The sequence below is a fragment of the Antechinus flavipes genome, chromosome 2, assembly GCF_016432865.1.
Source record: "Antechinus flavipes isolate AdamAnt ecotype Samford, QLD, Australia chromosome 2, AdamAnt_v2, whole genome shotgun sequence".
Classification (NCBI taxonomy): domain Eukaryota; kingdom Metazoa; phylum Chordata; class Mammalia; order Dasyuromorphia; family Dasyuridae; genus Antechinus; species Antechinus flavipes.
The window spans coordinates 613,986,945-613,999,411 of NC_067399.1; the positions used below are offsets into that span (position 1 = coordinate 613,986,945).

Below are 12,467 nucleotides of genomic sequence, written 5' to 3' on the forward strand. Positions count from 1 at the left end.
TTAAAACTCTTCACAACGTGACCCCTTCTAATTTTTCCAGTCTTTCCACACTCTGCTTGAGAACTCCAACCCATGATGACCTACTCACCCTGTTCTATGCACAGGATGCTTCATCTCTGATCCCTGTGTTTTTTCATTAACTGTTTCCCATGCCTGTTTTACAATCAATCCCTGATCATTTCTACCTTCTGGAACCCCTGGTTTCAAGACTAAACTCAAATGTCACCTTCTATATGAATCATTTCCTATTCCTCGTAGTTACTGGTGCAGTCTCTCCCAAAACTACCTTGTATTTGATCTGTATATTGTCTCTTCCATTTAAATGTAAGTTCTTTGAAGACAGGGGTTTCCCTATTATCTTTGGATCCCCAGGATTTGGCACAGTGCTTGGTAGATGGTAGATACATAATAAATACTTATTGATTGAATATAAGTCATTAGTGTGCTGTGGCAGTCAAAAAAAGCTAATGCAATCTTGAACTGCAATAAAAGAGACATTGCTTCCAAGAATAGGGAAGTGATCGTTTCACTGTACTCTGCCCTTATCTGACTTTATCTGGAGCATTGTGTTCAGTTCTGAGTGTTGTAGTTTAAGAGAGATATTGATAAACCAGAGTATACAGTGGAGAGTAATCAGGATGATGAAAGGTCCTAAATTAGTCATATGAGGATTAGTTGAAGAAATTGGGTACATTTGACCTAGAGAAGATTCAAGACAGAATATGAAAGCTGTCTTCAAGTTTTTGAAGAGTTGTCTTATGGAAGAGGAAATGTATTTTTTTTTCCTATGGCCCTTACGGGCAGAATTAGGAACAATAGGCAGAAGTTACAAAAAGGAAAATTTTAAGTTTCATGTCAGGAAAAACCTCCTAAGAATTCAAGTTATCCAAAAATGCTGAGAGTCTCAGGCTGCCCCAAGAAATGATGGATCTTCCCCTTTAGAGATCTGCAAGCAAAAGTTGGATAAACTACTTGTAAGTGGACATTTTTTTCTCTAGACTAGACGATCACTGATTGATAACCAACATTCTGTGATTTTTTTGAAGGAGTCAACCAAAGAAGTAAGACAGTAAAGATTCAATTGAGGCTAGATAACCTAATTTTGGAATGGATTATGCATGATTTTATGATTTCATCAGCAGTTTAGGAATAGAGTATGACCCAGAATTGAAGAAAGATACTTCCCATTGTATTTGATTACTTCCTTGCCATCCATCTTACTTATCACAACTCTTTTCCAGATCAATTTCTACCTGTTAATCTAGGAAAAAATAATTAAATGAAAACTATTGAGGCTTCTTGAAAAGAAATAACAACAGCCCCATGGTTCTACTCCCAAACCAGGTGGCCTTCCAAACCAAAACAACCCTTCCTAATTACCACTCTTAAATATATGGTCTCCTCCAACTAGAATGTAAGCTTCCTGAGAGCAGGGATTACTTTGCTTTTGTATTTGTATACAAGTGCTTAATAAATACTTTTCATTGACATGCTTTTCTAAAATGTTAGAAACTCAAGGGTGGAAGACAGTTATTTTTCATCATTGATGTTGTTTTTTTATCTCTTGTTTTTATTAATTCTAAGGTATCCAGGACCATCATTTCTTACCTAGTTTTAGTCACTGAATGGGTATTGCTTCAGTCAGAGACCTGGGAAAGACATTAACTTAAAACTTGGGGAAGAGAGTGAGGCTTGTGACTTTGCCTCACTTAAATTCAATTTATTTGCTAATCATGGCATTATTTTCCTGATATCATGATCCTTTTTTTTTTTTGACCTAAGACTTTTGTAAATTTATTTATTTTTAATACACATTGCTTTATGAATCATGTTGGAAGGGAAAAATCAAAACAAAGGGGGAAAACCATAGGAGAAATTTTAAAATTTAAAAACAGGTGAACATAGCATTTGTTGATTACATTCAGTCTCCTTAGTTCTTTTTCTGGATGCAGATGGCATTTTCTGTCCAAAGTCTATTGGGATTCCTTTGGATCATTGAGTCTTTCATAGTTGATTGTCACACATTCTTTTTTTAAATTATTTTTATCAAAGTTTTTTATTTTTCAAAACATATGCATGGACAATTCTTTAACATTAGCCCTTGCAAAATCTTGTGTTCCAATTTTCCTCCCTTTCTCCCATGAGGAGGAGGAGGAGGAGAGGAGGAGGAAGAGGAGGAGGAGGAGAAAGAGAAGGAGAAGGAGAAGGAGAAGGAGAAGGAGAAGGAATTCAGCCAGTCTCCAACTGATGGGCATCCATTCAGTTTCCAGTTTCTAGCCACTACAAAAAGGGCTGCCACAAACATTTTTGCACATGTGTGTCCCTTTCCCTCCTTTAAGATTTCTTTGGGATATAAGCCCAGTAGAAACACTGCTAGGTCAAAGGGTATACACAGTTTGATAACTTTTTGAGAGTAGTTCCAAATTGCTCTCCAGAATGGTTGGATCCATTCACAGTTCCAAAAAATAATGCATCAGTTTTCCCACATCTCCTCTGATATTCATCATTATCTTTTCCTGTCATCTTAGCCAATCTGAGAGGTTGTGTGGTATCTCAGAGTTGCTTAATTTGCATTTCTCTGATCAATAATGATTTGGAGCACCTTTTTATATGACTAGAACTAGTTTCAATTTCTTTGTCTGAAAATTGTCAGTTCATGGACTTTGACCATTTATCAATTGAAGAATGGCTTGAATTCTTATAAATTTGAGTCAATTCTCTATGTATTTTAGAAATGAGGCCTTTATCAGAACCTTGGAATGTAAAGATGTTTTCCCAGTTTATTGCTTTCCCTCTAATCTTGTCTACATTAGTTTTGTTTGTACAAAAACTTTTTAATATAATAAAAATTATTTTGTGATCAATAACGATTTCTAGTTCTTCTTTGGTCACAAATTCCTTCCTCTTCCACAGATATGAAAGGTAAACTATCCTATGTTCTTCTAATTTATTTATAATATTCTTTAGATCATCGCACATTCTTGTTATGATTGTGTACAATATATTCTTGGTTCTTCTTGTTTCTCTTGGCATTAGTTCTTGAAAATCTTTCCAGGCCTTTCTAAAATCAGCTTGTTCATCATTTTTTATAGAACAATAATATTCCATTATCTTCACATACTATAATTGTTTAGCCATTCCCCAATTGATGGACTTTGCTACCACAAAAAGAGCTGTTGCAAACATTTTCTGTACATGTGGGTCCTTTTTCCTCTTTTATGATTTCCTTGGGAGACAGACCCAGTAATGGCACTGCTGGACCAGTCAAAGGTTATACACAGCTTTATAGCTTTTTGGGCATAGTTGCTGTCCAAAATGGTTGGATCATTTCACAACTCCACCAGCAATGTATCAGTGTCCCAGTTTTCCCACATCTCCCCTCCAACATTTATCATCTTTTTCTATGATTTTAGAGAGCTTTCCTTAAAAAAGAGCTTTTTCTGTATCTATTGAGATTATCGTATTATTTCTATTGATTTTGTTATTGACATGGTCGATTATGGAAATAGTTTTTCTGATACTGAACCAGCCATCTTGTGAGTAGTAGGACTGCCCCACAAGAGATTCCAGCTGGGCAATAGTTCCTTCCTTCTCTCCTTCCTTCCCTCATTCCCTCCTTCCTTCCCTCTTTCTCTCCCTCCTTCCTTCCTTCCTTCTTTTCTTGCTTCCTTCCTTCCTTCCTTTCTTCCTTCCTTACTTACCTTCCTACCTACGTTCTTTCCTTACTTCTTGCTTTCTTTCCTCTACAGCCCTCTTCCCAGAGGAAAGTTCCTTTCTTAAACTAAACTGCCAAATATTCAAACTTGATTGCACAGAACACAGCTCCATTGGGCTGGCCACATTGTTCAAATACCAAATGTACACTTGCCTAAAAAGATTATTTTATAGAGAACTTACAGAGAGCAAGTGTTCACAAAGTGGTCAAAAAAAAAAAAAGTGATACAAGGACACTCTCAAGTTCTCAATAGAATGACTGCATGACGTGGGAGACACTGGCATGGGACTGCCCAGCATGGCATGCCCTCATCAGAGAAGGTGATGTGCTGTATAAGCAAAGCAGAATTGAATTAGCTCAGAAGAAACTAGAGATGTGCAAAGTTAGAGAAGTTATCCCAAATGTTCATAGGGAGCATTTATGGTCCATGTATGGCAGAGCATTCAGAGTACATATTGATCTGATCAGCCACAGTCGGATACAATGTAACACGACTCTAATATAGTGTTGTCATTTTGGTCCTCTTTGAGAAGGAAGCACAACTTACTAACCTACTAACCTGCCATCCTTCCTCCCTCCTTCTTTCCTCCCTTCCCTCCTTCCTGTCCCTCCTTCCCTTCTTCTTTCTTCTTCCTCTCTCCTTCCTTCCTTCTTTCCTTCCTTATCTTCCTTCTCTTTCTGCTCTCCCTCTGTTTACATAGGGTATCATACCCAAAAGAATGTAAATTTTGATCACTGTAACTTTGCAAAATATTTTGGGGTTTGTGGGTTAGAGTTCTTTCTTAATGACCAGGCCTTAAAACCAAATCACAGGTCTCTCTTTGACCAATAATAGGTCCTAGTCCTAGCTTCACTGGGTTTTATTTTGGGTCCCAAGACTCAGAGAGAGTATAAATAGCAATTGCATGTTTGGGCCAAAAACCCTGAGAGTATTCCCTTCCCAGATGATTTTTTTTCAACTAAGTAAAAGAGGCCATTCTTTGCCTAATTTCTTACCTAGCCTTACCTACTGAATGGGCATTGATTCAGTCAAACTGAGACCTGGTAAAGACCTTAACTTTAAAAGGTCAAGATCTCTCATCACATGGGGACCCTCCCCAGTCCTCTAGATCTATATCTTGCCACTTCAAGCAGCAGGCTCTGGAGTAGAAAGTGAAGCAGGTGACTGCCCATCTTTCCCTCCCTTAAATCCAATTCATTTGCAAGTCATGGCACCACCTTCTGGAAGTCACCGTTCTGTTTGAGAAGAAAGGACAAACAACAAACAACACTAACTCTAAGGTCAAGATAATTGTGAAGGGAAAGAAGGGAGGCTTGAATTGAAACAATTACTGGGAGATTAAGGAAGAAGAACTAGAGTTTGCCGGGAGGACAAAGATTAAGCCTATTAAGAAATTGAGGATTATAAACATAACAGGGGGATTTCAGAATTTGTTACAGAGATGTAACAGTTCTGGGTGATAATGAGGTCTAAAGCATAATGATCCCAGTGAAAAGCTGAAACAAAGTACAAACAGAGGTCATGGAAGTTGAGAGGTTGGTAAACCAGGAGGCCAGAGTGTTAGAAAAATTAATTGAATCCTGAAGTCTCAACAATGAGGAAAGAACTTGGAACAGAGAGGAATACTGGGAGACAGGTGTTAAATTCATCAGAGAGAAAGGGAACATGAACTGGAGCCTGTATGTGTATGTTCCTCCAACCTGATTAAAAGTTTGAAGTCTGAGGTCATTGCTAATAATCCTTTTTATGTCCTTCAGAATTACTGACAGGGTATTGGGCACAAAGAATCATAACTAAAAAAGTTTGCTTTTGAAGCCCATGATATGAAATTAGCTTATTAGCTCCTTAGCTAAGGTGGGGCATATGGGGAGAGGCTTCGCATGAGGAGGAAACCAAGAGATAGATCTTTGCTGGAAATCCCACAACAGCAGAAGAGTTCACCCCAGCCTTTTGCTAGTTCCTTGTTTTAACTAATAATGCTTCCTCACTAGGTCCTATGTTCTGTGGTTTCAAAGCAGCTGAAGAACTGCAAACAGTATTAGTCTTCGAAATGCAAGGTCTTGAGTCAAAGCTCAGAGGATCAATAAATACTTGCTGATGGTATGCAACATCTTTGCACCTGCTTAGGTCTCTCTTAGGCTGAAAAAAAAAACAAATAAAACCCAACAACCTTGCATTAAACCCACTATGTAGTTATCAAACATCATGCTCTCTTTTCTATCAGATTCTTCTGCCTCACTTCTATTAGCACTCATTCATTAATTTGACGCTACTATAATATCATCCAATTTAATAAACTGGTAGAGCTTTCCTTTATACTGGGAGTTCTAGCTTTAATAGTCTACAGTTGCACTAAGACTTTTGGACATTCTCTATCTGGCTACTTTGTATCTTGTTTGTTTTTATTCTGTATCTCTTATTCTGTATCTGTTTATTTATATGAGCACAAGTTTTCTTCCCTGATAGAACATAAGCTCCTTGAGGCAGGAACTGTTTCATTTTTTCTCCCTTGTGTCCCCCACTGCCTAGCATAATGATTGGCATCCAGCAGACCTTTAATGTTATTGATTTATATTAACAAAGAACTTTAGAGTTTGTGGGGATAAAGAAAGTTTAGGGATAAAAGAAATTCTCTCTACCAACATAAGTCAGTGTGTTCTCTGCACTTTTTAATTACCTAGGACACTGAGATCACTAAGTTATTTATGTCCAGGATCTCACTGCTAATATATCAAGAGGTAGGCCCTGAACTGAGGTCTTATTGGATCCAAACCCATTTATCTACCTTATGAGCAGGGCCTCTGAGTTGAACACACTTTTATAAACATTGTCTCATTTGACTCTCTCAGCAATATTATATATAAGGTAGGCAGAGTGGATGCTTACTATCTTTATTTTATAGATAAAGAAATTGAGGTTCAGGAAAAAAGAATAATTTTGCCAAGATTATAGATAGTGAGACTTGGCTGAAAACAGTTCTTCCAATGAGAAGTCTATTCAGTCTTTTTCTGACTCATCAAGAAGATTCTTGTTAACTCTCAGAATCTTCTAGCACTTTCTATACCTCCATTGCTTCCTCCCTCTATTCAACCCTCTGCCTTTAATCTTCTGCTCTTTCTGGGTTTGATTTACTGCAACAGCTCTCTCTCTCTCTCTCTCTCTCTCTCTCTCTCTCTCTCTCTCTCTCTCTCTCTCTCTCTCTTCCTTTCTCCCCTCCTCCCTCTGTCTCTCTCTCTTCCTCCCTCCTTTGTTCCCCCCTCCCCTTTCTCTCTCTCTGGAAATTCAATTCAACTTAATAAGCATTTAATAAGTACCTACTTATTAAAGCATTGTGCTTGTTACTATGAATATCAGACAAAAGCAAATTTTAAAAAGGTTCTTGCCTTCATGAGCTTAAATATACTACCAGACAATCTGTTGGTACCCTTCAACAGAAATCAATCTAGCAAGTTGTCATATGTCCTTGGTTCTCAAAGAGGACCACGACATCAAAAGTTATTGAGTCTTTACCACAAGCAAGAAGACTTTGGGCTGGTCCCAGATCTAAAGGATGCAATGTTAATAAGGGACCAGGGAGACACTGGAAGCAAGAATATCAAGATGTTTATTACATTAGTGAAGAGTAAAGGATGAAGGGCTGAATCAAGAATGGAAAGAAAAAAGGACTTATCTTTTATCCCTAACTGCATGATATATCTCAGATTTCTTGACAAAGATCCTGGATTGATTTGTCATTTCCTTCTCTCATCTTGCAGAGAGGAAATTGAGACAAAGTTAAGTGAATTGCCCAGCATCACAAACCTAGTGTCTGTGAAGCTTGATTTAACAGATGGATGAATCTTCCACATTCCAAGACCAGTGTTCAATCTACAACTACCTCAAAGCCTCACCTTAATCTTATCTCTAACTTTAGGCTAAATTCAAATCCTAAACCTAACCCAACCCTAACCTTAACTTAAATCAAAAGATTATTGGAGTTGAAGTTGGAGGGTGGGCATTCAAATACTGATTCTGACACTAATCCTATGACCTTGGGCAGGCCATTTAGTTTTTCAGTACTTCATTTTATTCTTCTATAAAACAGATGTCTCCTAAGATATCTTCCAGCTCTAAACCTTGGCTATGACTGAAAGTGATTTTTCTATGTCCTCCTAAAGGTCTCTGCTATCCATCCTTTCCTCTTTAGTACCGCTGTCGTCACAACACTTCTTGACATCCCTCCATATCAAGATCTTTGCAACGGCCTCCAAAACTGTCTCACGTTTATTAAACCAGACAGAGATCTAGGAGCCTATCACAAGTAGCTGTAGCTACAACAAATTCACGATTCCTCCATCACCCCATCCCCTATTTCAGTTCAGGATTGGCACTCTTTAGCTGGTGGCAACAATCCCCCAGCTCTACCCAAAGGCCAGGGTTGTTCGAGCTTCCCACAGCCCTACTAACAAATAGGTACCATGCCTGCACTGGGACTAAGGAGGCTAGCGACCGCAGATGTTACAGTAATCACCAACTCTCTTTGCCTCCTTTCTTTCTCAGCTCCACTGGCCTGGTTTTTCTCCTGCTTAGTCACTTCTACCGCCCAATACTCCGCATCTTCTCCTCCCCCATTATATCCATTAACCCCATACCCAGAGACAGCACATCCCGCCCCTAAGCCCACGACCCCCACGAGACGCCGGGGGAGGGGGCCGGGCGAGTCCAAACGGAGCGAACACTAGGTGGAAGGCGCGTGCCGGGGTCTGGGTGTTGGAGTCGGCCGAGCTAGCGCACTAGAAGTCTCCATCGCCCAAGGCTGGGAGGCTGCAGTAAAAAGGACAGCTCCGCACCCGCGCCTCGGGAAGCTTCCGCAGCGTGCCCTTCTGGGACTCTTCCAGACCGCCGAGATCCACCATTCCCACGCTCCCCCGCCCTGCGGCAGTGGTAGCGCCCGAACGCCCCGCGTCACCTATTGTTTACAAATCGAACTGAACCGGCTGAGCTCCAGTTCCCGGAGCTGCGGCGGCGGCGCTCGGTGGCCCCGCACGCGGCCGGCTCGGTCCTAGACGCTAGCGCCTTGTCTTCGGGAGCTGCCGCCGGAGCCCGTCAGGGAGTGAGGAGGGACGGCCCCAGCGGCGGCGGCGGAGCTCCAGAGTCCGAGCTGCGGACCGAGGCCATGCCGTGCCGGAGGGAGGAGGAGGACGAGGACGACGAGGCGGCGGCGGCGGCTGGAGAGGAGGACGACGAGGGGGAGGGGGAGGAAGAGGAGAGCTTCCTCGTGCTGCAGCAGTCGGTGACTGTTGGGGGCTCGGGGGACGTGGACAGGCTGGTGGCCCAGATCGGAGAGGCACTGCAGTTGGACCCGGCGCACGGGAGCCGGCCCGCCCACCGGGGATCCCTGACGCGCAAGCAGCCGCAGCCGCCGCCGCCGCCGCAGCCTCTCCAGCCCCCAGTCCTGCAGTTGCTGCTGCCTCCGGGACCGGCTCCGGCGTCCCTGCAGCCGTCGGGACCGCTGCAGTGCCCTGGGAACGGGGCCGGCGCTGCCCTGTCCTGGGCGAGCGACGTGGGCGCCGTCGCGCCCCTTCCGTCGCGCGTGCCGTCGAGTCCCTGCGTCCCAGGGGGGGCACCGGGCCGGAGCAGCACCTCTGCCCCGCACATCTGCAAGCGGGGCTTCCCGCAGCCGCTGGCGGGCCCGTGCCGGCGCACTTGGCTTCGAGGCGCCGCGGCCTCCCGCCGCCTGCAGCAGCAGCACCACCACCAGCACCCCCAATACCGGTATCGAGGGCAGCCGGGACTCCGGGCCGGAGAGGATGACCCCCACCAGCTTCTGCAGCAGCTTGTCCTCTCGGGGAACCTCATCAAAGAAGCCGTGAGGCGGCTCCATTCCCGTCGACCCAGGCTGTATCTTGGGGCTAGGGCCCCTTTGCCCCAGGAGCCTCCTCCCCCTCCTCCTTTGCCCCTGGCTGTACAGGAGGATGAGGCAGAAGGGACTCTATCTCCCTGCAGTCCTCGACGACCAACCTGCTCCAACCCGGAGGGCCTCCGAAGCCAGCTACTGCACAGACTCGCAGATGGCATCTTGGTCCCAGGCAGCTAGTGAGCTCAGCAGGTTAAGGGGCAAGAAGAGGGATGGCTGAGAGCCTGAAAGCCCAAGCCCCGGGGACTGATATAAATGAACTTGGACTGGGGAACAGGGGTTTCAAGGCAAAGGGAACGGGTACTTTTTTCAAGGTTATAGGGGGTGATGAAGGGTGATGTAGAATAGAACTATAGTCTGGGAGGTTTGTGGGGGAGTGCTTAGCAAACTAAGGCCTCATTGGGCTGAGAATTAGAGCCCCTAGGTCTAATTAGGATGAATATATCCTATTTATAGACAGACTACACTACTGACCCAAGAGCATCAGCAGAAGATACTCTTAACATTAGTGGTGCTGACTTGCACAGAGCCATCCACATAGCACGTTTGCCTGGTTGCCATGTGACCAACAGCATACCTTCTGCAAGACTCCTTATCTGGACACCTCTATGGGTGCCTTTGGAACAGAGCTGTTTTTTTCTTCTGTGCAATATTAACTGGTCTTTTAAGAGGAATTACACCTTCCATCTTGGCCTCCTTAGCATATGTTCTATTCCACAGGAGCTAACCATTAGGGATGAACTCAGAATGGAGAATTATTCCAGTTACCTGCTTTGACTTGACCCAGTTTGTTTTCACTACTGGTAGCTTTCTTTGACTCATTGGGGGTGGGAGGGGGGGAGTGGGAAGGGAGAGGAGGGTTTAAGAGCAACAAGAAGAAACAAGGTGTCTTAACCTGACTTGAAAACTTGATAGCATTTTCCAAGTTATATTTGGTTCTCTGAATTGTGGATTTTTACTGCATGAATACAATCCTATAAAATGTAAATGTGAGGAAAAAGAAAATGAGTAAAAGCTTGGGTGGGGTGGCCTGAAGCAGATTGCCTGCCAACCTCCTTCTTTTACTCTTTGCTTTGCAGCAGCCTGATGTTTCTAAGGCTAGCTCACATTAGGTCGTGGTAGGGAATGAAAAGGAGAAAGGATTTGTTTGTAGGGAAGGAAGAATTCGAGTTTCCACATCTGTCTGTCTAGAGTAGTTTTTGAAAATCTTCCTTTTCAATCTGTTCTGAAGATCCTGGTTTTCCACACATGGTGCTGTGGTTCTCTGGGTAAGGGAGTAACTGTATGTACTGCACCTCCTCCAAGGGAGCCCTGTGTTTTGAAACTGCTAAGAGTCTCCTGAGGACATGCACCTTCTGCTTGTAGCTACTAGTTGGGAGGGAGACCTGTGTGCTGTACATGTGTTCATGTACACGTGTGTGCACATGTCCACAGACTTCTGAATTGACACTGCTCCCACTTTTGCTGCTCCTTTCTTTTTTGGCCAGATAGTGGAATGTCTTATAACCTGTCACAATACTGACAGTTATTAAGATTTCCTTTCTCTCTAGGACATTCTTCTTGTTTATATTTTCAGGCCATTTAGTAGAGGTCCCAGTATACTAAGAAAGAGGCCCATTTGAGTGTGTTTGTCTTTGAGGCTATTTGTGATGTCTCCTGCAGCTCCCCCGAATGAATGGGGTTTGTTTCTCTTGTCTCCTTCCCATCCCTCACTTTTTTGAGTGAACCCAGTATTTTGAAAATGTGATGCTCTGCATAGAAAAACCTGCAAGCCTTTTCTTTTAAGATGGCTCAAATATTTGTTTTTTTGTTATTTGAAGTTTCAATGGCTTGGTCATCATCCAGATGTGGCTATTGATGTGTGTGGATGTGTGCTTTGTGTGAACATCACCTACACACTCATCCTTACACACATACACTTCGCAGCGGAGTGTTTGAAATTGTGGTGGTCCTGATTTATAGGATTCTATCTTTACTGAAGTGATCTCTGTGTTCAATAAAGTTGTTTTTTGTTTTCTGTTTTTGTTTATACAAAAGGAAGCCTAACCACTGGATTTCCATGGGGATGAGAATATGGCAGCATGGATTATGTATGACAATAAGCCTGTTTTCCTTAGCATTCTGCTCTCCTGTAAAAAGATAGGGTAAATGTGTTCTGCAATGCTTTTAAAGCTAGCTCAAAATTAAGATTAAATTCTAGAAATCCACATCTCCCTCCCTCCCATTTATCAAAACAACAGACTGTAATAATAGAGTGAAATGTCATTCAAATCTGCCTCAACCATGCAACTTAACTACACAAGAAGTAGGTCTGCCACTTTTGAAAACAGGCTTAGGTCCCTCAAACATCAGCCCATCCCGAGGATGGAGGTAGTGAGAAGTATATTGTAAGCTTTCCTTTCCCCCCACTTTCTGGTTATTAACATCCTCCAATATATCTTCTCATTCCAACCACTAATCTAGGACAGATCTGGCTTGTGTGTAACTGCGTGGGTGCCAGGTTCCGATTGAGTAAGGCATTTTGAAGTACGTTAAAGGACACATTAATCTTTATTCTCATATTCCTGGTCCAAAAAAAACATAGCATGGGTACTCTGTAAAGCATATGGGGTATGCTTTGAAGGCAGCCTGCGCTCTTTAAAAGTAGGTACCTTTAGAGACATCTGCTGGGGAATTGAACTTTTGACTGCCCAGCATGGGCAGCCAGGAAATAGTCTAAATGCCACTGAACTTAAATTATAGTATTTTGATCTATTCCTAAGAGGGTAAACAAGATAAGGAATTGATAGCTCCATAGGACAACTGGGTCTTGCTAGGAGTGCCCCACCCTACCCATAGCTACTCATGTGCTGGGT

At 42.9% G+C, this 12,467-nt stretch overlaps 1 protein-coding gene across 1 annotated transcript; it reads left to right on the forward strand.

Moving 5' to 3' along the window:
• Positions 1-8,787: 8,787 nt before the first annotated feature.
• Positions 8,788-11,629, forward strand: FRAT1 (FRAT regulator of WNT signaling pathway 1). The gene has a single exon (XM_051981777.1). The coding sequence runs from the start codon at positions 8,872-8,874 to the stop codon at positions 9,790-9,792; it is 921 nt and encodes a 306-aa protein (XP_051837737.1). The 5' UTR covers positions 8,788-8,871; the 3' UTR covers positions 9,793-11,629.
• The last annotated feature ends 838 nt before the right edge of the window (positions 11,630-12,467 follow it).